The following is a 26,160-nucleotide window of genomic DNA, read 5'->3' as shown; positions in this document are numbered from 1 at the left end:
TTCTGTTGCTTAAAGTAAGTAGAATGAGTAATATTTTAAAATTCATTTGACGTCAAATTGATCATAGTTCCTTTGGCTGATTAGTAAGTTCTCAAAGTAGAAGCAGTAATTGCTGCTTTGAAATAAATGGCTGTTTCCATCTCCAGAACTCTCTTTATATGGGGTGACTGTATGAGCTGATTGACTGGAGGCAGTACTGGTTTATACCTTTTGTTTTGGTATAATAATTTTTATTAGTGCCTCCTTTCACTCTCAAAAGCATCTGATTTGGAAGGTAAATTGTATGATCCTCTGTTTTTATAATTTTGTATTCTGATGCTTGAACAACTGTAAACTTACTCATGGACACGCTCTTTCTCTTCTAATAGATCCTGAACATCAGAGAGCTAATGGTAACTTAAAATATTTTGAGTATATAATGGCCAAAGAAAAAGATGACAATAAGTCTGCTTCAGATGACCAATCTGATCAGAAAACCACACCAAAGAAAAAAGGGGTTGCTGTGGATTACCTGCCAGAGAGACAGAAGTACGAAATGCTGTGCCGTGGGGAGGGTATCAAAATGGTAAAGTGGAAAAGCCAATTGTGTGTGTGTGTGTGTATGTGCTGTATGTAGTTCTGGAGAGAATCAGAGTTTTTTTGTATTTAAGCTTACGTGATAAAAATCAGAATTACTGCATAAAGTGTTAGAGTATGCCACAACACCTTATTGTGGGTGTCACACTTAACTCTGTTAGTAAAATAGCTTTAAAATAAATCTTGTGAATCATGTACCATTACATGTATTTTTGGTAATGTCACTCTTTTCATAGATCAAAAGAGGCTTGTTTTTTTAAGGTGAAGGATCAGATAATTTAAGGGAACTGATAAAGTGTTTTTTTAATGTCTTAATGCAAAAAAGGTTTCAACAGTCCTGAGTAGAAATAATATACCATTCTAAGCCATCCTGTGAAACAATGGATTCATCTATGCCATAATCTCTTGTAGTTTTGCTCCTAGTCAACCTTGACAAGATTGCTTAGTGAGATATTTTAGTCTGTTTAAGAAATACTAAAAATGCAGAAAGACTCTCAACAGATTTTGGCTTTAACATTTATTCTTTAAAATACTTAAATGTGTCTATAAATCCCTTTGTTTATTGTATATTGTATTTATATATTTATAACTGAGTACCAGTGCTTCAGGTTGTTAATAGATAATTAAACCAAAAAAGTTCAAGTTTAGGGAACATAGGTTTTTTTCAGCTCAGAACTTTTCAGAGCCTTTTCATGATAATGTACATTATGGATATGATACACATTGTTTCCCAACATTAATTGATCATGGAACCCTTTTCTAAGGCGTATCATGTGGTACCTAGTGTTCAGCTGAATGCAGGCATATGTAGGAGGAGTTAGTGAGTTTTTGAAGTAAGCACTTTTAAGTGTAAACATTTGAATAATGTTTATCTTTTTCGCTACTACTAATAAACTCAAGCTGGGCTTTGTGTTTTATATTGATGACTTTTTGATATTTGATGACTTACTGTTGACATCCTAACCTCTAACAGCAAATAAGTAGATCATATCTATGTTGATACCTTTGATAGCTAAGTTCATGGAGTGCTGCAGGAACATGCTTACTTTTGCTTTGAGAGCTAATGAGTAAATACAAGGATAATGACACTCTGTTAGACTCATGAAACATTTTTTTTTTATTTCACATCTAAATATTTTAGTATGTATCTTTGGAGGAGAAAGACTCTTAAAAAAGAACCACATACCATTATAACACCTAAAAAAATCACAGTAGTTGTATAATATCATCAAATATCTAGTTACTGTTTGAATTGTGAGTAGTAAGCAGATATTTTTTATTGTCCTTGATAACTCTTAAAGAAGAGAGCGAAGTAGAACTACAGGTCTAAAACAGAAGTTTGCTAATTTGCCAGTGTGTTGGTGTGACACGCACATGTCAACTCTGCCCAAGATCGAGGGAGCATCCTTTTTCTCAGAATAGTTAAATCCTTCTCATCATTATATAAAAGACTTAGTTGATGTAAAGCCTTGGATTTGACTCTTAGGTAAATAAAATACATGGAGACTAAACATGAATCATTTGTTTTAGTATGTTAACTAATAATTAAAACAAAAACTAATATTATTCCTACTTCATAGATGACATACTTGTTTAATCAAGAGAAGAATCAGCAATGGAATAACTTAGTTAATATAATACATGGATGATTGACAGGAACATTTATTTGTTTTGTTGACTGCTCTATTTTTAATACGCACTAATAAAAGCACCTGGCTTCTTTGCTTAACAACTTCTTTTCTCTTTTTCAGAGCTACTCATTTTCATCTTTGCTTTTTAAAAAAATCCTTTTAATTTTTTTTCCCCACAGGCATTTAACTGGGAGATATTTAGGAAAACCTGGTTAGATTTTGTTTTGTTTTGTTTTTCCTTTTAGAAACTTTCTGGTGTTGCTTCCCAGTTACTTTTTGAAGTTTGGAGCAATGCTGGTCATTCATTTCATATTTCCATAAATACTTCATTATTTCTTTCATATTTATAACACATGAACTTTATTTTGACAAGAGATGGGTTAAAAGAGAAACTCTTCCTTTTTTCTTCTTTAAAGCCTACCATCTCTCTCTCGACAATAATTATTAATAAAACTTTCAAAATCTTGAAGGTCTTGTTTGATGCAAAATATTTGCAGAGTCCTGTTTCTTTTGTGTATTCTTCCACAGATACTCCGTGTATATAAAAGCATGATTATTGTTTCTTATCTGCATAGGAACAAGTATTAAAAATATTATTACTCTAATATATTTATCATTTTATTAACTTTACGTTTAGACTCCTCGAAGACAGAAAAAACTCTTTTGCCGCTACCATGATGGAAATCGGAATCCTAAATTTATTCTGGCTCCAGCCAAACAAGAGGATGAGTGGGACAAACCTCGTATTATTCGCTTCCATGATATTATTTCTGATGCAGAAATTGAAATTGTCAAAGATCTAGCAAAACCAAGGGTAAATAATTATTTTTTCCTTTATTCTCTCCTCAGTTTACTGTATTTGTATATCAGTTTTTCCTTTGCAAGATTACAGAAATGATAATTGATATGGCAATAACCCCACAGGTAGTTTTACATATTGTTGCTGCAACATAATGGAGTTGTTAACTAAACTCTTTTTGTAGCAGTTTTTCTCAGTACAAATAATGTACCCAGGGCTTTAAGCACTTAATTATGAAAATCATAGATGATATTTTTATTTACACTTAACAAATTTGTGTTTCAGCATCTTCCTGAAAAAGTTTTCTATGTACTTTGGAGCCCTTTAATCTCAGAAACTAATCAAAGACCAACTTTTTTATATCTTCTAAACTGAAAGAATACGTAAAGTACTTTTATTCTCTTTTTGGCACATTATTACTAGAAAGGTATAATTGGGCATAAGCATCATGCTAATTTGACATAATGACATCATAGTTTTCTGACTTTAACCCACAACATTTATCTTACTAAGAAAAACAATTTAATGTAAACACAATCCTATAAACTTAGTGTTTAGCATAGAAATTCTTCTTTTGTGAGAATGTGATAAAGACTATCCTTTATTCTCTTGCCTTTTTTCCCATCAGCTTGTTCTTAAAACCTATTTGATCTTATTGATAGTAAAATACAAACTGCCATAACTTTCATAGAGATTGTTAAATAAACACTGGGCATATTTTTGCTCTTTTATTACACAGGAGTTGGCAAATTTTTTCTGTGAAAGTCCAGACAGTAAATATTTTTTAGGCTTTGTAGGCCATACAGTCTGTGACGACACTCAACTCTGCCATTGAAGTGCAAAATCAGCCATAGAAAATGCGTAAATGAGCCTGGCTATATTCCAATAAAACTTTATTTCCAAAAGCAGGTGTCAGGCTGAGTTTGTTCCATGAGCAATAATTTGCTGATCCTTGTTATATCATGAAGGTTGAATTATCCGGATATCTGTACTGCAAAATAAACTTAAAGTCAGAATTTTTGTTGTTAAGTTTTACTACTTTTCCAAATTGGTACTTTTTGTTACCAAAGATTACATTCTAAATGGAAAAGACTAGTCTAAAAAGTATGGGTGCTATCCAAGAGAATTCTTATAAATCTCCCAAACAGAATGCTACTTACTCTGTCATTCTCTTTTGGATTTCTATTTTAGCCCATTATTTGTGGTCAATAAACCCAGTAAACCAAAACATCTTGGTAGAATATTTATTAAGAATTCATTTCACCTTGGAAATCAGTCTTATATCTCTGGGTTTGGAGGCCTCAGTCTTCAAGGGAATGCCTCAGTTGGATTATTTTGATCAAGAAATTCAATGGCAATAAAAATTTCATACTCTTTTGTTAACCTCAGAATCATCCTCCATTTAAAAAAAAAAAGTTTAAAATCATTATCTTGGCTGTGATCCCTTTCTTACTGTTTTTAACATTTCTCAGTTCTTTTCATCTCCCTTTCTGCTCAGTCCAAGATTATTTCACTGTATATGTGAAATATGTGAGCAGATATCTCGAAGGAAGAAAAGATTGACCTTGAAACAAATTTTGAACAATATTAACCTTTGCAGACAAAGTTCCATCACTGAAAAAACTTAAAATCTAAAGTTTGGGATGAATCATTAACTGCAAATAGCTATTTGTATAACCAAAGATTAGACTTCAAATTTTAGAAATTTCTCTTTTCCTCACTGTCACATCCTCTAACCATTGAAAGAAGTTTAATTTCCAATCTCTTTTATTTGTTTATCCTTCCTTCATGCAAAACAAAACAAAATTTTAAAAACTAACTTTTGAACAATACAAAAGCCTAAAAAACCAACTGGCTTTCAAGGCTCAGCACAAGGTGTCTGGAAGTCTGTGGAGTTATTTTCTCTTTTCCGCCTCCTTTGTAAAAATCCCAGAATTCTGACTGGTTGGATAAATGTGATTCCTTTTTTTTGTTTTGTAATGCAACTATTTTGATGGTTGGCTTCACAGCTGAGGCGAGCCACCATTTCAAACCCAATAACAGGAGACTTGGAGACGGTACATTACAGAATTAGCAAAAGGTAAGAGATGTGTATGCTGCATATTTTGCCCTCTAATGATTGTTTTGTACATCCTACAGGTATTATTCATTTAAGGGACATTGGTCATTTTCAGTCGACAGCTCAAGTCACCGCCTGTTTATATACGCATGGATAAACTGCTTTGTGTTTCACAGGTCTTTCCCTTTAACTAGAAGTTTTGTTATTAATCTTGAATGGGTCTGTTACTTTTAGGGAATTGATATGCTTTGCATCTCTCTTCAGGTCAGGAATCAAATATCCAGGAAATGGTTTGGTACTTGTTTTCTTTTCTCTTTTTCTTGCCAAAGGGGGAAAAAAAAGAAAAAGAAACAGCCTGGATTAATCTGAGAGTGGTCTTTGTTTATGTAGTTCTCTCACATTCGTAAATGCTGCAGTGAATTCATGTCATCCTTCATGGTGATTGTGTTGGCATTTGTTCATATATCTTGTAAAATACCATTGTCATTTTGGAGTAATCTGTATTCCTCCTGTTGGAGTTTCTCTTTTAAAAACTCACTGACTTAAAAGAATGGACAGTTGACAATGGAAAGAATATGCTTCTGATCTCAGTCTTCCAAACTGCTATTACTTATGAACTTAGTTGCCTGTTACTTCACCAGAGAGACTCAACAACAGTTTCATCTCAGAGTTTTAAAAAGTGAATTTTAAAGAGACTACTAAGTATTCTTTGTCAAAATATTTAAAGAACATTAAACTTCTAGATTGAGAAAGCTCCTGTGAAACCCAGTGCTATAAATCATTTACATACAACTTCAAATGATTTTTTTAAAAAAAGTGAAAGGACAATAAATCTACAACAAAAATCTGTCAACCCCTTTTCTCTTGATTTGGAAGTGGCTTTTCTTACTGCCACCTTTTTAAATGTTTTTGCTGATTTGAAACCATTACCTACCATCCAGACCAATCTGAACCCTTCCAATCACCTGTGGCTTGGCAAAACAAAACAAAACAAAACAAAAGCCCAAAATTGCCTGCTACGTGAGTAAGTCCTTGTCCTTTCTCTTTTTTTGTAGCTGAGCCGAGCTACAGTACATGACCCTGAGACTGGAAAATTGACCACAGCACAGTACAGAGTATCTAAGAGGTAAGGGAGCAATGGAGAGAATTTTAGTCATATTTGGACCACTTTCTTTCTTGAGAATCTAATTTTCATAAAACCTATGATGTGGTTTCTGAAACCTAGGCCGTAGGCATAGGTATTTGATGACTACCATGCCTGAATTTTCATGATGGACTAATAAACAGACATGGTTATGGGGCAGTTAATAGAGATTTTCCAGAGTCGCTTATTAAATTTCAGAATGCCTGCTGAGACTCCCCAAACCCTACATGATAAGTGAAATTGTGTTCTCATATTGAGGTACCAGAAGTTGCCAAAGACCTTTTGTAGAACAGTGCCTAATTTGGCCTCTGTGGTAAAGCAGGGGTTTAAAAATCTCTGGGTCACCCACTAACTATAGGTATTGAGAAAGTGAATACCTTGAAGGATTAAGTAACAAATCCTTTGCAAGTCAACTGGTTTCAAAGTCTTTGCTTTTAACAATGTTTAAAGAGAATCTACTTAAGTTATTAGCTAAAAAATCACTGAAATAATTTTTATAGTAAATCACTGTGCAATTTATGTATATAACCTAGGAGGAGATCACAGAATAAGTGACGTTGTTCCCACAGAACTTGTTTTTCATCTACTTATTTATGGAAAGAAGGTTTTTCAGCTCTCATAAAAATGAAAATAGAAATATTATTGAGCTGAATTTGGTCTCATTCTAACAATAAGTAATATGTATTCACATATGCAATATCTAGTTGAAAATAACAAAATAAGCCCATCCGTCTTATTAGGAACACTTTAATGTATTTTCACTTTTTATATTTGGTAATGATTATTTAATCATGTTATTTAGATTAACGGATACTACTTGTAGTTGTAATAACTCATTCCAGAAGACATTATTTTTAACACTTAGACCTTTATGTTATAGTAAATTTATATTTTTATCAACTTATATAAATATTTTTGTTGTAGAGAGGTATAATGTGATGAATAAAAGACTTCTAGACGTGGAAATAGATCACTCTAGGACAGGGCTTCTCCACCTCAGCACTATTGATATTTTGGATCAGATAATTCTTTGTTATTGGGAGTTGTCCTGAGCTTTGCAAGGTTTTTAGTAGCATCTCTGACACTCACTAGATACCAGTAGCACCTTTCACCCCAGTTGTGACAATCAAAAATGTCTCCAGACATTGCCAAATGTTCTCTGGAAGGCAAAATCCCTACGACCACCCCAAGGGACTCCATCTCTTTACCTCTGTTGAAAACCACTGCTGTCGGATAAGAGTGGAATGAAAGTACAAGTTCAAGGGGAAAAAAAAAAGAACGATGTAAAATATCCAAGTATTAAAAACACTTCATTCATGTATTTTTTTAAGTGGGTAATGGTGGGCATCAAATCATTATGGTATTTAGATTCCACTGGATACGTTAATAAAGTAATCATTTTTCAGGAATTACTGCTATTTTCAATATGACATAATTAAATCCTTTGAAACTATTATGATGTAAAACTTTGGTTGTCAACTAAAAAATTGTGCAAAGGAGTACCTAGATTTTAACAACTGTTTTAGGAGGTCCTCAAACAAAAAAGTTTTGAATATTAATGCTGTAAGTCATAGAAAATAGTACTCTGCGGCTGGACAGAATGCATTGATTCATTTCCTTACTCTTTTTGGACAAAGCTATATGTCCTTTATATATTAACCTTCAACATCTCCACATACCTGGCTCCCTAACTGTCTGCCCTATACCAATACCTTCCTCCTGGTCGCTTAGAAGACATGAAGAAAATTGTTTTTTATAATACGATTTTGATTGCAGGAACACTGATCGATGGTGAGGATTTGCAGAAACTAATTTGGATAGACATATTTTGAGACATGATTTATAATGCTTCTGTGCATTTTAATTAACTCTCATTTTAAGTTAAGCTAATTTTCTATTTTATTATAGAATGTTATTCATGTCTAAAAAATTAACCCTTTATCTATTTTTTAAAAAATAACTTTATTATATAATTCATCAGAGATTATTGCATGGTTTTAGGCATTTTTACTGTCATAAGCCTTATAAGTGTCTAAGTTGCCCAGATTTAGATGCTTTTAGGAAGCATATAAAACAAAATTTTCATGAACTTAGTGTTTTGTAAGCCATTTTTGGAAATTTTCTTTATATGCAATGAACTTTTTGAAGAAATATCCAGCTCACAGAGTCATTGGACATTTATAGCAAGTCAAAGTAAATTACTCTTGGAAAGGTGATCTACAAACGTGTTTTTCTTTAAGACCTAAATATTTCTAAGTGTTTTGAGCTTATTTTTAAAATAGTCTAATTTTATAGCTCAGAGAAGCAGTTTCACTGGATTTTTGAGAAAGGCGCAACCATGCTTTATATTATATAAAGCAGCAAAGGCATTTAGCCAGTAGTGTTAGAAGCATTAAAAGGCTGAGTAACATCAGAATACATTCACCCCGTCTTGGCAAAGTATGCAGAGTGTGTTTGTGTGTCTGTTTTTGTGTTCAAAACAACCTAGTAAAAAAAGAATTCCATAGCACAGTGATTTTCATGTTTACTCATAAGGAAAATTGTTTAGCAACTCTTTTAAAAATAGAATATATATTTTGAGAGAGAGGCCTTAACTGTTAATGAAGGCATCTGCCCCATAAAATATCCAATACATTTCATATTTTAACAAATAAAAAGTTTTACTGTTTTGGGAATTTAATAGCTATGTCAAGATATTTTCTACCCATTGCTGTAAATCTGGATTTTGAAGATTCCCACAAGTGAAATAAATGAGTGTTTTATGTTTCCTTCATAAATGACACCTCTGTAAAAGACATCTCAAATGCAAAATAGAAGGAAGAATTTGGTACTGATATCAGTTAATGTAATCCCTTTTGCTCTAGGAACATCTATATTTTGAGAAAGTCAGAAGAGAATTTCAAATATCTGTCTTTTGAGAAATTTCTAAGTGATTGCATCATCTTCTGTGGAAGTAAAAATATGTTCTAGCATTCTAGCAAATAGAATTTTCTTTGGGCAAAGTGTGTGTGGAAATCTATTACTGTTTAAAAAATGTAAAGCTTTTATTTACTTTATTGCGTATCTGAACTTTTGGCAAGTCGTCTCTGTCTTTTCCAGTATTTCTTTAAAAATAAAAAAATTTGCAACAGCTTGTTAATGGAGAAGGTAATAATTTTGGCTAAATCAGAGAAATGGAATTTTAGTTTTTTAAAGGTGAACGTTTAGTTATGTTCTCTGAAAAGACAGTTTGGTTGTATGAGCTCAGAAAGTCCAGTTAAAGTAATATAAATAATGAGATATGCAAATAAACAGTCTATTTAGTGTGGTAGAAAAAGCTTGTTTGATTCTGGTGGGTTATTCTTGAAAGTGGTTTTCATTTTTTTACCCTGACGTATAATTGCCTACAATATGATATTTTATTATGCTTAAGATTTAATTTACTCATGTTAATAAGGAGCAAATACAGTGTAAAAGTATATTAGTATTTTTACAATATAGAGGCAACTAGAAGCAGCTTTGAATGATTTCAAGTTTTTTTTTTTTTTTTTGAGGAAGATTAGACCTGAGCTAACTACTGATAGTCCTCCTCTTTTTGGTGAGGCAGCCTGGCCCTGAGCTCACATCCATGCCCATCTTGCTCTGCTTTTTTTTCTATGTGGGACGCCTACCACAGCATGGTGTGCCAAGCAGTGCCATGTCCACACCCGGGATCCGAACCAGTGAACCCTGGGGCGCCGAGAAGCAGAACGTGCAAACTTAACCACTGCACCACCGGGCCGGCCCCACAAGTATTTTTTAAAAATTGGCATAACTTTTTTAAAAGTTTCTTATTTATTAATTTTATTTTTGGTGAGGAAGGTTTGCCCTGAGCTAACATCGATTGCCAATCTTCCTCTTTTTTTGCTTGAGGAAGATTACCCTGAGCTCACATCTGTGCCAGTCTTCCTCTATTTTGTATATAGGATGCCTCCACAGCATGGCTGATGAGTGGAGCAGGTCCACCCCCGAGACTGAACCTGCAAACCTGGGTGGCCAAAGTGGAGCACGCGGAACTTTAACCACTTAGCCACCGGGCCAGCCCAAATTTGGCATAACTTTTAACAATATTGCCCTTTATTGGGTTGAACAGTGTTTTTCAGATTGAGATAACAGAAATGGGTAAATGTATAGTGTTATTGCATCATTATCCTACTAAGAACCAAAGAGACTGGAGAAATTCCCAGTCTAGATGATTAGCCTTTCTTTGTTAACCATCAAACACTTAGAGAAGACTTAAAGTTTTGCCCTCTGAAACTGGCACTTTGGGCCCTGAATTATCTTTTGCCTCTACTAAAAATCACAGTGATTTTATATTAGCTAATTGTGAAATGTTAATTTTCATGTGTGTTGGGTTAGAAGAAGGAGGTAGGGATGGTAGTCACATTATATCACTCATCTTTTCCTTTGGAAATTTTGTAACCATCTGTAAAACCTCCAAAATGGCATTGTCTGTATGTTTACTTGAGCATGCCTTCCTTACTAATGTATTAGAAATACAGTCATGCAGTGTGAGAATGTTGCTCCTTACTCAAGTAAAGAATTCCCATGAGATTTTTTAAAAAATCATACATTAAAAGAATAATAAAGATTTTAAGAGCAGAAATTCATTAGAAACGTTACTCTGTGTGTACAACTTAGCTCTCAGGTTCTTGTCATTAAGACCAAAAGGAAGATATTTTGGGTTATCTAGTTATTAATGGAAAAAGGGGACACATAAAATTATCTGCAGAAAGAGTTCTGTTTTACTCCTGGCACTAGATTATGTTTTATGGAAAAAATACTGTGTAACTTAGTTGACATTTTCAATTAAAAAAGATAAATATTATTCAAATGATTTTTCCTGTTGCAGTAAATGCTATAACTTTGTATTCTAACTCAGTTGAAGCACTGAGTACTAGAAGAAAGGACTTTGATTTCTGGTGATTTAATTTAATGCAGGAATAAGACTTCCAGATACTAAAGAATAGACAGTTAAAATATAGTACATTATCATTGTCTCCACTGAATCTTTAGTAATGTAAATTCAGAGTTAATTTTCTAGACTTCCTGATAGTTCTACAATAATACTGCTGAAGACAGATTAGCAGTAATGGTTTAAGGATGGGATCCAGATGAATAATATGTTTTAAATGTATGGAATTCTCCAGCTAAGGAGAATCTTAATTATATTTTGAAGAGGTTTTCACATGAAAGTCAAATTAAGTGAAATAACTTCTCATGCATCAGTAGAATTCCTTTTCCTCTCTAACGACTATAACAGAACCACATTAAGATAATAGTTTTTTTAAACTTTCCATCATCAATGACTTTAACCTCTAAGCCTCAAACCTTCCATTGAGATCATTTATGAAATAACAAGAAGTGCAAATTAAAATGTTTTTAAAAATTCAAACAGTTAAAATTAAAATATTTTTGCCTCTAAGGTTGTCAAAGATTCAAAAGATTGATCCTGACAAGAATTTTATGAAATGGGCTCTCTCATAAATGTAAGGGTATAAATCACTACAGCTTTTTTTGGAGGGTAATTTGACATAGTTTATCAAAATGTAAAAGTTGTCTAGCAGTTCCACATCTAGGAATTTATCCTACAGAGATACTCTCACAAGTATGGAAAGATATACATAAATTTTCTTTACAGGACTGTTTGTAATAGAGAAAGATTAGAAATAAGCTTACTTAAGCAGTGCGTTTTTGATAGACCACATGGTCATTTTGGAATTAAAGGTATTTTATTTTAAAAAGAAAAGGACTAATTTAAAAAGAAATGAAGAATGGGAATGTGAAAGTGGTACAGTTGCTGTGGAAAACAGTCTGGCAGTTCCTCAAAAAGTTAAACATAGAATTACCATATGATCCAGAAATTCCACTTCTAGTATATACCCAAGAGAATTGAAAGGAGGGACTCAAACAGATACTTGTACACCCCCCCTTTTTTTTTTGAGGAAGATTAACCCTGAGCTAACATCTGCTGCCAATCCTCCTCTTTTAACTGAGGAAGACGGGCCCTGAGCTTACATCTGTGCTCATCTTCTTCTCCTTTATATGTGGGACGCCTGCCACAGCATGGCGTGCCAAGCGGTGCCATGTCTGCACCTGGGATCCGAAGCAGCAAACCCTGGGCCGCCGAAGCAGAACGTGTGAACTTAACTGGTGCACCACCAGGCTGGCCCATACACCCATGTTTATAACAGCATTATTCACAGTAGCCAAAAGGTGGAAGCAATCCAAATGTCCATTGATGGATGAAGGATAAACAAAACGTGATACAAACATGTAACGGAACATTATTCAGCCTTAAAATGGAATGAGTTTCTGATACATGCTACAATTTGGATGAACCTTGAGGACATTATAGTAAGTAAAATAAGCCAGGTAACAAAGAACAAATATTGTATGATTCTACTAATAGGAGGTACCTAGAATAGGCAAATTCATACAGACAGAAAGTGGATTAGAGGTTACAAAGGGTCTGGGAGAAGAGAGAAGTGGCAAATTATTGTTTAATGGGTACAGAGTTTCAGTTTGAGGTGATGAAAAAGTTCTGGAAATAGATAGTGGTGGTGGTTGCACAGCTTTCTGAGTATACTTAATGCCACTGAATTGTACACTTTAAAAATGGTAAGTAAATCTTATGTATATTATACCATATATTTTTTTAAATGGTTAATTTTATATTTTGTATTTTTTACCACAATTATTTTTTTTAAATGAAGTAGTGCTAGACGTATTGAATTGGAAAGATGTCAGAAATATTATCAGGGGAAGAAGCGCATATGTGTATATTGGAGTAGGAGATTAGAGAGTGGGTGGAGTCCTATTTTTAAAAAAATTCTGTGGGTGGGTGTGTTTATACTCATGGGAAAATGTTGAGATGATATATACCTATTTGTTGATAGTGTTTACCTGTGAGGAGTGGGACTAAGAAAGGGACTTCATATACTTTTGTATTGTTTGAAATTTTTATAATAAAAAGTATTTCTTTTTTTAAACAGCTTTATTGAGATAGACACATGATCATACAATTCACCCATGGGAAGTGTACAGTTCAGTGGCTTTTAGTATGTTCAGAGTCATATGTCCATCATCAAAATCAATTTTAGAACATTTTCATTATCCCGAAGAGAAATTCTGCACTCCTCAGCCATAAACGCCCAATCCTCAGTCCTCCCCCACCCCCTGCTCAGCCCTAGGCAACCACTAACCTACTTTCCATCTTTATGGATTTGCCTATTCTGGATATTTTATACAAGTGGAATCATAATATGTAGCCTTTTGTATTTGGCTTCTTTTGCTTAGCATAATGTTTCCAAGATTTATTCATGTTGAAGCATGTGTCAGTACTTTATTCTTTTTCTTGGCTAAATGGTATTCCATTGTGTGGATATACCACATTTTATCTGTCTTACTCATGTGTTGATAGACATTTGGGTTTCTTCGACCTACTAGCTATTGTGAATAATACCTCTCTGAATATTCATGAACAAGTTTTTGTGTGAGCATAAGTTTAAATTTCTTGTTATATAACTAGAAGTGTAATTGGTAAGTCATACAGTAACTCTATGTTTAACTATTTGGGGGAACTGCCAAACTTTTCTAAAGTGGCAGCACCATTTTACATTCCCACCAGCAATATCTGGGGGCTTCCAATTTCTCCACATACTCACCAACACTTGTCTGTCTTTTTGATTATGTGGGTGTGATGTGGTATCTTGTTGTGGTTTTGATTTGCATTTCCTGGGTGGCTAATGATGTCAAGCATCTTTTCATGTGCTTATTGCCCATTTGTATATTTTCTTTGGAGAAGTGTCTATTCAGATCTTTTGCCCATTTCTTTTGTTTTGGGGTTTTGGGAGGGTTTTTTGCTGAGGAAGATTAGCCCTAAGATAACATCTGTTGCCCATCTTCTTCTTTTTTTTGCTTTAGGAAAATCAGCCCTGAGCTAACATCTGTGCCAATCTTTCTCTATTTTGTATGTGGGTTGCCATCATAGCATGGCTGATGAGTGGTGTAGATCTGTGCTTTGGATCCAAACCTGTGAACTTGGGCCACCAAAGCAGAGCACGGCAAACGTAACCGGTAGTCCATGGGGCCAGCCCCTCTTTTGCCCATTTATAAATTGAGTTATTTGTCTTTTATTTAATTGTGATAGTTCTTTTTTTTTTATTTTTTATTATTCTTAAAAATAGTTCTTTATATATTTTAGACACAAGTCCTTATCAGACTTTTGATTTACAGAAATTTTCTTCCACTCTGTGAGTTGTCTTTTTACTTTGTTGATGGTGTACTTGGAAGCACAAAAGTTTATTTTGATAATGTCCAGTTTATCTATTTTTGTTATTTGTACTTTTGATGTCTTAGCTAAACCACTGTCTAATCTAAGGTCACGAAGATGTACGCCTATGTTTTTTTCTAAGAGTTTTATAATTTTAGCTCTTACATTTTGGTCTTTAATCCCTTTTGAGTTAATTTTTTTATATGGTGTGAGGTAGAGGTCTAACTTCTTTCTCTTGCATGTGGTTATTCAGTGTCCCATGGCCATTTGTTTAATATGATAAGCATTTCTTTTATAATTTTAAAATTGTAAAGTGAAAGATTGGAATGGTAATTTGCTAGAATGGCAAAAGTTGAAGATGTTCTTCTTGGTAGCAGGAGAGTTCAGGCTGGAGAGTATGCAAGCATTGTCATGGAAAAGATAAAAAATTAAAAGGGAGGCAATAACTGCTGGAGTAAGGCCTATGGAATTAGAAAGAGTTGATTCAAAAGCATAGATAGAAGATCCAGCCTCTACTAAAAGACAATGCTTCTACCAAAGTACAAGAGAAAAAAGGTAAAAATTGATGCCTGAAAGTTGGTGGTAGCAGGGAAAGAAGTTGAAGGTATCAGAAATAGAAGACATATTCTCTTTGGGTGATAGGTTCCAGAATGGAATAGGAACATTTATCTTATGAAGATGTATCTTATGAAGATATAATATGAACAATTATCTTATGTAGATTAACTTTATTAGAACACTTGCCAATCTTGCATTGCAGTCATCTGTAACAATCAAGTCAGTAGTTCGTTGCTTATAAAATTCAAAAATCTATCAAATTGTTGCCAGGCAGAAAAGATAGATATATTGACATACTGGATTAGTTCCACCAGAAACTTGGTCAAAATTGGGAGATATAAGTTCTTAGTATATTTATCAGCTACATCCTTTATAACAATAAAATTCTTGGTCATTCCTATTTCTGCCACACTGAGGAATTCTGCTTAGTCAGTCCTTATAAATTTGCAAGAGATCACCAGACAAATGATTATGGTAAAATAGAAATAAATCTTGGATTAGGTCTAGCAAGTCTTTATTCATTCATTCATTTAGCAAATACAGTCATGTGCTGCATAACGATGTTGTGGTCAGTGATGGACCACATATACAACTGTCGTCTGGTAAGATTAGTACCATACAGCCTAGGTGTGTAGTAGGCTATACCATCTAGGTTTGTGTAAGTTCACTCTATGATGTTTGCACAATGGCAAAATCACCTAACGATGCGTTTCTCAGAACATATCCCTGTCGTTAAGTGATGCATGACTATATTTATTGAGCCTCTACTATGTGACAGGCACTGTGATAGGTTCTGTGGAAGCAAAACCCAGCAGAATTTATATGTGTTTGGAACTGATAGTTGAATGAAGATGTCTTACTTTAATCAAATAACAAATTAATGTACAATTACTGTGATATATGCTACAAAGGAAGGATATATAGAACTATAAAAACATATTAGGGGCAGCTGCCTTCTCTACTTCCAGTTGCATGGAAGTAGCCTCTCCCAGATGTGCTTCTGGCTGCAGGCAGTTGCCAACTTTGAGATTAATGGAGGGCTGTGAGAAGCCCGGCTTGGTTCTAGGGGTACAGCTCCCACCACCCTCTGCTCTTCCAACCACAAGGGTATCATAGTAGTACCCAGCAAGTGCCCACCAAAGTCACTGTGATCCTGTTAGATATTGAAGGTACCACAAGGTTGATTGCTTTGCTTTTGTGAAGAACATTTTATTTTCTTACATCAAAGAAAATGTTAAGAGTATCTACAAAGATGCTTCTTTTCTCTTGGAAAGAAAAAGAGTGCCAGTAGGACCTCAGTCTTTGGGGAAACAGGCTGAAGAGGATTCCCACTGGGATGGGGTAGATGACCTGTAATAGATGACCCAGGCTGTGGTAATGCTGGACTGAAAGACCATGGTACTGAAACACCTGCAGGGCTACATGTGGAGGGCAGTTTTCACAGGTGGATCCATGAAAGCAGCATTTTTTGAAGATGTAGTTCTAGCAGTTAGGAAATGGAGAGAGGCTGGAATGAAGGTATATATCTATTCTTCAGGGAATGGAGAGGCACAGAAACTGTTATCTGGGCATTCTTCAGAGGAAGATATTCTTGAGCTTGTTCATAGTTACTTTGATACCAAGATTGGGCACAAAGTGGAGAGTAAGAGTTATTGAAAGATTGCAGGCAGCACTGGGTACTCAGTCAACAGCATCCTGTTTCTGACAGACGTTTCTCTAAAGGCTAGTGCTGCTGAGGAAGCAGACATTCATGTAGCTGTGGTGGTAACACATGGCAGTGTGGGATTAACAGATGATGGAAAGGCTACAGCGTCATCAAATCCTTCAGCAAACTGTACTTGCCCTCCTCAACCTAGAAAAGGATTTCTAAGGAAGACAAACTGTTCCCCGTAGTTGTCCCTGTTTTATTTTAATGGTAAAAGTAACTTACTTTAAAAATATGTATGCAAATATGTGTGTGCTCAAATTACCTTACACAGGTACATGAGTGAAAAAAACCTCAGTTCAGTGAAATGAAACTTTAAAAAATTTATTATTTGTAAAAACTGTATGAAACCACAACATTAACTCTTATTGAAGGAATAGTGTAGTCAATAGAATAAATTACTAAATACAGATCAAATGTGCCATGTATCAGGTCATGTACCAAAATGGAAAGCTAATTTTGAGAAGTTATTGAGAAGCCTTGCTATTTAAAAAACTGAAGTGTTTCAAAGGCTTTTCCCTAATAATTATTAATTGCCCCTGTTTAATTTTGAGGGAATAAAATTTAGAAGATTACAACAGCTGCATTTCATAATATTTGCCTACCTATATACAACGATATTTGCTTGTCCTCCAAAAGAGGGCAGAATTAAAAAAGAAAACTCACTTCAGTCTTAAACAATTGAGTATATGTTACTTAAGAAGAAACTTGCTAATGATGTGGCACCTACAGCAAACAATTGCCTTACCAGTGAAAAAGGTGCATTGATGTAACAGCTAAAAGAGAGAAGTAGTTCTTAATGTTTACACAACAGTCCTAATCCTGTCAATTGTTATCATTATAGATTTTATAGTAGCCTTTCTGGTAACTTCTTAGCACATTTTGAGAAAATATATTATTTACTATTTTAATAAATTATTTTACTGAAACCAGCCCATCAGATCAAGAAGAATCCTAATATATTTTCCTCTGAAATGGATGTGAGAAATGTAAATTTTATAACAGTATTATTTATCCTGGTTCAGTTCTAATACCATGTCATGTCAATTTCACATTGTGATTAGTAAAAACTTCTGCCTCCTCCTTCTTCCTCTTCCTAAAAAGAAAAGGAAAAAAAGGTTAGGAAACTTTGACCTAATCTGGCACGGGGAGGAGTCAAGGAAGGCTTCTCTGAAGAGGAGATGACTAAAGTGATAATCCAGAGCCTTAACTTTACCAAGTGAAACACACAAATATTCTGGGCAGAGAGAAGAGCATGTGCACTAGCCTTAGGGCTAGAGGAAACGTGTTCTTGAAGAAGTGTTGCTAGGGCACTGGGAGAGAGGCAGAATGTAGTGGCAGAGGCTATTAGGGAGATCAAGATGGAGCAGCCAGAGAGGCTGAAGGAGTACCTGGAGAATGAATGAGGGAGGAGGAGAGTTTCAAGAAGGATGAACATTGTGAAATGTTACTATAAGAGCAAATACAGTGAGAATTGGATAATCTTATTTGATTTAGTAGCACAGTAAGGTTATGAGTGATACTAGCAAGAGTAGTTCTGGTGGAATGATAAGCTACTAAAGCTAGATTGGAATGGTTTGAGAAATGAGGAGTCTGTGAAAATGTTGACTTGAAGAGGGAGGAGAAAGGTTGGTAGCTGGAATGAGATAGAGTGTTGAGGGAAAGAGTATTTAATACTTTTTATTGATTGATTGAGATAGAGAGACTTAAGCCCAGTTAAAAGCTGTGGGAGGAATTATTGAGAAGGGAAGTTGATTATATAAGAGAGAGAAAAGCTAATTGATGATTTACGGTTCCTAAAATGGCAGGAGATAATAGAATCTAAGGCAGAGGATTAGCTTTAGCTAATGGAGAGAAATCTGTTTTGAAACTGGAATGAAGGAACTGAAAGGAACAGATAACATGCAAATGTAGGTAGATTTTATGGTTTCTATTTTCTCTGTGAAGAAGGAGGTATGTTGTCTACTTAGGGGAGGGAGAAGCTGAGGTAGGTTGGGGTTCAGAGTAGAGGAGGGAGGAAGACTAAGGGCCCACTTGAAATTGGTGTTCATTAATTTTTAGAGGAACATATCTGTCCTATTTCATGACTTTCTCCAGTATGGTTTGGTGACACAGATATAAGCTTGGAGAAGAATTGATTCAGGATTGTATTTTTGCCAAGATAGCTGAATTTAGGCTTTTAGCAAGAATGTTGTCGAAATGATGGATCATGGAATCAAAACTTGATGAGAGAAGTGAGGAAAGAAAAAGGCTGATAGACTGGGAAAAGCATATGTAAAGGGGATAGTTGGGTTTGGGGGTACCATTTTTATTGAGCTATAGTTCCCATACTATAAAATTCACCCTTTTAAAGTATACAGTTAAGTGGTTTTTAGTCTTTTTTGGTTGTGTAACCATCACCAGTATCTAATTCCAGAACATTTTCATCATCCCAAAAAGATATCCTGTAGTCATTAGGAGTCATTCTCCATTCCCTCCTTCCCCTGGCAACCACTAATCTACTTTCTTTATCTATTGATTTGCCTATTGTGGACATTTCGTGTAAATGGAATCATAATATGTGGCCTTTTATATCTTGCTTATCTTACTTAACATGTTTTCAAGGTTCATCCATGTTGTGGCATGTATCAGTACTTCATTCCTTTTCATGGCACAATAGTCCAGCAGATGGATATATCACATTTTATGTATCTATTCATCAGTTGATGGACATTTGGATTATTTCCACTTTTTGGCTATTATTCATAATGCTGCTATGAACATTTGTGTACAAGTTTTTGTATGAACATAGATTTTAATTTCTCTTGGGAATATACCTCAGAGTGGAATTGCTGGGTCATATGGTAAGTCTATGTTTAACAATTTGATGAACTGCCAAACTGATTTCCAAAGTGGCTGCATCATTTGACTTTCCTACCAGCAATGTATGAGGGTTCCAACTTCTTCACATCCTCACCAACAGTTGTTGTTGTCCATCTTTTTTATTATAGCCAGCCTACTGAGGGTGTTTGGTTACCCTTTAAAAACTTTCTCATGCAAGTAATACGTGGATTTTTTTTTTCTTATAAAATATTAGCGTTATATAAATCAGGCTAAAAATCCTATGACCTCTCAGTTCCTATACCTTACCTAGAAGGAACAATTGTTTTCAATTTGGTGTATATTTTTCCAGAATTTAAAAAAATTCTCAAGGTAGATAGCCTAGATAGCCTTCTTACATTAATCCAACTGTTTTCATAGAAACTGTAATAAATGAGACTAGTTTGTTCCTTTGCAACCTCTAATTGTAGAATGTAACATCTTTTAAAAATTACAGCATTCATTAGTAAAAAACATATCAAATAAGCAAATCAAGTAAATGCCTATAGATAAAGGCTTACTGTCTCATATATTATGGCTTTTTAAATGACAGCTTTTGGTCTTCATGTATTAAAACGTTATCAGCAAAACTAATATTTTCTTCTTGTTCTTAGTGCCTGGCTCTCTGGCTATGAAAACCCTGTGGTGTCTCGAATTAATATGAGAATACAAGATCTAACAGGATTAGATGTTTCCACAGCAGAAGAATTACAGGTAAGTAATCACATTATCCTTAAATTATATGCTATCACATTATTCTTAAATTATCTTTATACTTCCTCAAAAGATGCTTCAGATGTGATTTCCTAACACTTTACAGGCAGTACTCAATTTTCGTGATGGTGTGGGATTGTAAAAGTGAATATGCAGGCTAAAACCATTCAAAGTGATCTTAATGGGAAAAATCATGATTGTTCTTTGACCTTTAACATTTTTGTCAAAACATTAAAAACTCTTACTGTCAAGTATAAATTTATAGGGAAATGAAAAATATGTAACACTAATGTTTATTAAGTACCCTGTAATTTTTTTTCATTCTTAGGTCTGTCAGGCGATTGGGGCAATTTTTTTTTTAATAATTTCTTTTCCTCTTTTGTGTTGAGATATAATTCACAAAGCATAAAATTTATCCTGATTTTATTATATTCACATCGTTGTGCAACCATCATCACTATCTAATTGTAGAGCATTTCATCACCCTCAAAAGAAACACCATATACTTTAAGTATTCACTCTCCATTCCCCATCCCTAGTGCCCCTGGCCACTAATCTACTTTCTGTCTATGAATTTGCCTATTCTAGATTTTTCCTATAAATGGAATAATATAATATGTGGCCTATTGTATCTGGCTTATTTCACTTAACATAATGTTTTCAAGGTATATTCGTGTTATAGCATGTATTAGCACTTTATTCCTTTTCATGGCTGAAGAATATTCTAGTATTTGGATATACCACATTTTATCTATTTATCAGTTGAAGGACATTTGGGTTGTTTCCACTTTTGGCTATTATGACTAATGCTGCTATGAACATTTGTGTACAAGTTTTTGTACAAACATTTACATTTCTCTTGAGTATATACCTACCAATGGAATTGCTGGGTCATGTAGTAACTTCAGTTTAAAATTTGAGAAACTGCCAACTGTTTTCCAAAATAGCTGCATGATACTACAATCCCATTACAATGTATGAGGATCCCAATTTCTTTACATCCTTGCCAATACTTTTTCTTGTCCATTTTTTTAAATTATAGACAATCTACTGAGTTTAAAGTGCCATCTCATTATGGTTTTCATTTGCATTTCCCTGATAGCTAATGATGAACATCTTTTCAAGTGCCTGTTGACCATTTATATATCTTCTTTGAAAAAGTTTCTGTTCAAATCCTAATTAGGTTGTCTTTTTATTATTACAAATGTTCTTTATATGTTCTAGATACTAGACCTTTATCAGATATATGGTTTGCAAATATTTTCTCCCATTGTGTGGGTTGTCTTTCACTTTCTTGATGATGTCCTTTGGCACAAATTTTTAAATTTTGGTGAAGTCTGATATTTTGTTGTTGTTATTATTGTTTGTGCTTTAGCTGTCTAAGAAACCATTGCCTAATCCAAGGTCGCAAAGATTTACACTTGTATTTTTTTCTATGTATTTTATAGTTTTATCTCTTACATTCAGGCCTTTGATCCATTTTGAGTCAATTTTTGTATATGGTATGAGGTTACTGGTTCAGCTTCATTCTTTTCATATGGATATCCAATTGTCCCAGCATCATTTGTTGAAAAAACTATTCCTCTCTGGTAAATTTTCTTAGCAGTTGTCTTGGTAATTTAAAACATTAGAACTGTTGAGAAAGTGTTTTATTTTTTTGTAAACATTTATCAAGAATAGTTTAAACATTACTATCCTCTTTCTCATCATGAAACATGATACAGAGTGAGCATCTTTTCTCTGCCTTTGCAAATTGTCATACTTTTAAGTTTGTATCAGCTTTCAGCATTTTATCCTTTGTACGTTCAATGTAGTTAAATATACCTGAGGGATCTTTTATTGTGAAGATTTTTTTCTAACGTCACTTCCTTCAGGACATCTTCATTCTTTTCATTATAATCACTTTCCTTATGTTAATGAATTTGCCTCCCCCAAGTCCCTCTGCTGCGTATCTAGAGTATCTTGAACAGCAAAAGTGAAAGCATTCCCCTTTTCAGCTATTTCTTCTATATATATCTCCACTTAAGTTTGATTTGAATTTCACTATAACATTATCATTTTCCATTTCTCTGCTGTACTTTATCTTTGTTGGCCAATTCCCTCTTCCAACTATCCGTTTTTGTAAAATATCATACGGATTTTCACTGGGAGGTAAGGAGGCAATACAACTACATGCTTTGCTGCTTGAGCCTGAACTGAATACAGATGTGCAGTGATCAGTCACTGACAGACTTTGAAAGAAGTGATGTGACTGGTCATTGATCATGATGTGCAGCTGGTATTTACATAGTAATTTGTGGACTGAAGACCCAGCAGTGACATTTATACTTTATGCAATTACTCACAGTTAATATGCGCATGGTAACTGAAATTTCAACTGTGTTGTTGGGGGTCTGGTATGTTAATTGTTAGCTAAACTATAGTATCTGAGATTTGTGCATTTTGGAACAGTGCAAGGCAGGACTGCCTATATTTAAATTTGCTTAATGAAGTTGTCATTTGTTCCATGGTAATCTACAGCTTCCTTGGTATTTATTTTATTATTAAAAACTCTTTGATGTGTCTTTTTGTTTCCTAATCTGTATTTATTCTCACCTGCTTAACCATCACAGGCTCTTTCAGGCTACTTTATGTATTTCTACTTAATAGGCTGATCCATCAGAAATAAAATATCCAGGGGCTGGCCCAATGGCGCAGCAGTTAAGTTTGCATGTTCCGCTTCGGCAGCCTGGGGTTCACCGGTTCGGATCCCGGGTGTGGACATGGCATTGCTTGGCAAGCCATGCTGTGGCAGGTGTCCCACATATAAAGTAGAGGAAGATGGGCACGGATGTTAGCTCAGGACCAGTCTTCCTCAGCAAAAGGGGGAGAATTGGCAGCAGATGTTAGCTCAGGGCTAATCTTCCTCAAACAAACAAACAAACAAACAAAAAAACCAAAAAAAAAAGAAGTAAAATATCCAGAGTAATAATAATTTACATAGGACTTGGACTTTGCTGTGGGCAATTACTCTTTTAATTATGTTCTCCTTTCATTTCATCAGCAGTGCTCTTTACATTCTCCTTTCATTTTGTCAGCATTTTGTCATGTTGGGATGGAAGGAGGGAGTTAAGGAAGGTATCGATTTCTTTATATTATAAATAAGAAAACAGCGATTGTATCCAGAGTTACATATATTATGACTAAGAAAGCTGGAACTTGAACTCAGAACAAATATTTTTCTTACTTTCTTTTGCTGCTTCGCACTGGGACGTTGTCATAGCCAACTGAAGTTGTTAGGGCCCTCCAGCAGAAATAATTAAGTTGGCGTTAACTTATCCCCTTTTTTGCCTTAGTAGGGAAAAAAATATGTAGGAAAATCAGGATTTTATTAAAGTAGATTGGGAGTTTGCCAGAATTTTGAGCTTTGAAAAACATGAGTCTTGATTTAAATTCCAAAGTTTTTAGTGAAAATTAATAATAGAAATCTCAAAATTCTAATTCTAGAAAATCTCAATTCTAAAATTCTAATTTAAATTTTAGTTTAAGTTATGTATTAGGGAAAAATGTGTCCCCCAAAAGTTTGCTAAAGAAGAGCATACTAACTAAGGTTCTAAAATAGCGTGTAGTAGCTATCCTTAATTTTTCATCCTTGGTTCCTTAGGAACTCTCATTGATTTAAAATGCTTTGCTTCTCATTTCTCTAGAAGTACCTACACATGATAATATAAGAGGCCAAAATGGGCTCATAGATTTTTTTGAATAGTAATCTTGATAGTTTTTTCATTCATGCTTTATTACTCTCCTTCAGGTAGCAAATTATGGAGTTGGAGGACAGTATGAACCCCATTTTGATTTTGCACGGGTAAGTAAAAAAAATGGAGAATGTAGCAGTTCCAGTGAAGCTTAGACATAACTTTTTAATTCTGTTCTTTTAGTATTAAAAATTCCTGGCCTATTTGGAATTCGTGTGGAAGCATGGTGGAAGAGAGACTCTGTAAAGCTTTTTTAGCAGTAAAAAAACACCTAGACACACAGTAAAAGAATTTTAAATGCATTGCTGAGCCTGGAAGAAAGTAAAGGAAATTCTCAAAAGCAGGCTGAACAAAGAAAACCTAGAGACTAAAGTTACAGACTTAAAAGGGGGCAAGAAAGCTGAGGCTGGAGGCATGTACCTTCAGGAATCTAGAGTTCTGGAGATTAACTGTTCTGTGAGAGGACCTGCCGCAGTGCAGGCTACTGAACCTGAGACCCCTGTGTAAAACCTAAATCTCCAAAAGGATAACACCTTTAGAAAAAGAAAGACTGGCCTCAAAAATCATCTGCTTTGAGTCAGGAGACTTGGAAAATAATCTGTTTAAGGAGAGTTGCCTCTCAACTTGTGGGATGTATGGGCAGCGTCTTCTGGGAGCTGGAAAGCATAGGCCTGCCCTCTCATGAATGTTGAATTTGAACTTTTACTACCCTGGAAGAGGAGAAATTAATTTTAAGTTGTTCAGTTTAGTAGTGCTCCTTGATACCTGGCAGAAACAAACTCATATCCTCCCTGAACAGAAGCATCCTCATTCTAGCACTTCAGGAAGTTTAAAGATTGTTTAACTCAATATGAACTCATTTAAAAAAAAACTACTAATTGTTAATAAAACACCATTGGTGAGACTGAAGCAACCAACAGATTTAGACCTGCCAGGATGTTAGAGACTCGAGCTATCAGATACAGAATATAAAACAACATAATGTTTAAAAAATAAAAGATAGGGTAAACATTAACAAACTCTCAAATGATGTAACATATTTGAAAAATAGAAGCTCTCGGTAGAAAAAAGTAATTGTTGAAATTTAAAATTTAACAGTAAATTAAGACACATTAGAGAGAGCTCAAGTGAATTAGTGAATTGGCTGAAAATCTGAAGAAATTACAAGAATAAATTTTGAGAGACAGGAAGATAAATATAAAATAGATGTAAACACGTTGGAGAATAAATAATACCGAAACGGTTTATTAAAAAGCTGTCCTTACCCAAGTACTCTTGTTTAAGATTAATAAATATTGGACCATTTTTGTTTCTTTAACATATTGAGCTATAAATTATGACATTACCAAGGCTTAATTTAAGCTTTATCATAATTGCATGAATTCTAAGGAATGTGTCAGGTATTTTAGTAAATTTCTTGATCTATTACCATTTTTAAATAAGGGTATATTCTTTTGAAAGAAAACATAGTCTGTATTGTGTATAGCTCTTGACTGACTGAATCTCAGAATCCTAAACTCTTTTTGTATGTAGGCCAGCAAGGAATCTATTTTCAGTTTCTTTTCCTTCTATTTTCATTTACTAAAAATGTCTGAGGATCTTGGATGACGTGAAAGACTACAGTTCAGGCCTTGACATTAGTGTAACTAAATTTATTTTCCTTAGCTTTTTATTTTGAAATAAGTATGGTTTCCTATGAAGTTTCAAAGAAATGTAGAGAGGTCCCATGCACTCTTCATTCAGTCTCCCCCAGTGTTAACATCTTGCATAACTATAGTACACTGTCAAAACAAGGAAACTGGCATTGATACAAGCCACAGAACTTATTCTTATTTCACGAGTTACCCTTGCGCTCATTTGTGTGTGTCTCTGCAATTTTATTCCACGTGTAGCTTTGTGTAACTACCACCGCAATCAAGATACATAACTGCATCATTGCTGCAAGCTTGTAGTATATCTCTATAGCTGCATACACCCTTCTGCCTTCCATCCCAAACTACTGGTAACCACTAATCTGTTCTTCTCTGTAATTGTTATTTCAAAAATGCTATATGAATATTATAAACGGTATGTATCCTTTTGAGATTG

At 34.4% G+C, this 26,160-nt stretch overlaps 1 protein-coding gene and 1 pseudogene across 4 annotated transcripts in view; both read left to right on the top strand.

Moving 5' to 3' along the window:
* P4HA1 (prolyl 4-hydroxylase subunit alpha 1) overlaps nucleotides 1-26,160 on the top strand; it is a 79,739-nt gene that overhangs the window by 47,781 nt on the left and 5,798 nt on the right. For 2 of the 4 annotated variants that reach the window (XM_014858886.3, XM_070490208.1), the window contains 5 exons: nucleotides 369-565; nucleotides 2,845-3,021; nucleotides 5,016-5,086; nucleotides 20,239-20,338; nucleotides 24,129-24,182. In XM_014858886.3, the coding sequence (XP_014714372.1) occupies nucleotides 369-565; nucleotides 2,845-3,021; nucleotides 5,016-5,086; nucleotides 20,239-20,338; nucleotides 24,129-24,182 (599 nt within the window). Of the gene's footprint in view, nucleotides 1-368; nucleotides 566-2,844; nucleotides 3,022-5,015; nucleotides 5,087-6,120; nucleotides 6,192-20,238; nucleotides 20,339-24,128; nucleotides 24,183-26,160 lie in introns of all 4 variants that reach the window. The other 2 variants (XM_014858885.3, XM_014858888.3) reach the window with 1 other exon arrangement.
* LOC139044579 (enolase-phosphatase E1 pseudogene) lies at nucleotides 15,621-17,053 on the top strand (annotated as a pseudogene).

Source organism: Equus asinus, chromosome 2 (assembly GCF_041296235.1).
Source record: "Equus asinus isolate D_3611 breed Donkey chromosome 2, EquAss-T2T_v2, whole genome shotgun sequence".
In the NCBI taxonomy this organism is placed as follows: domain Eukaryota; kingdom Metazoa; phylum Chordata; class Mammalia; order Perissodactyla; family Equidae; genus Equus; species Equus asinus.
This window is presented reverse-complemented; position numbering and strand designations above follow the sequence as displayed.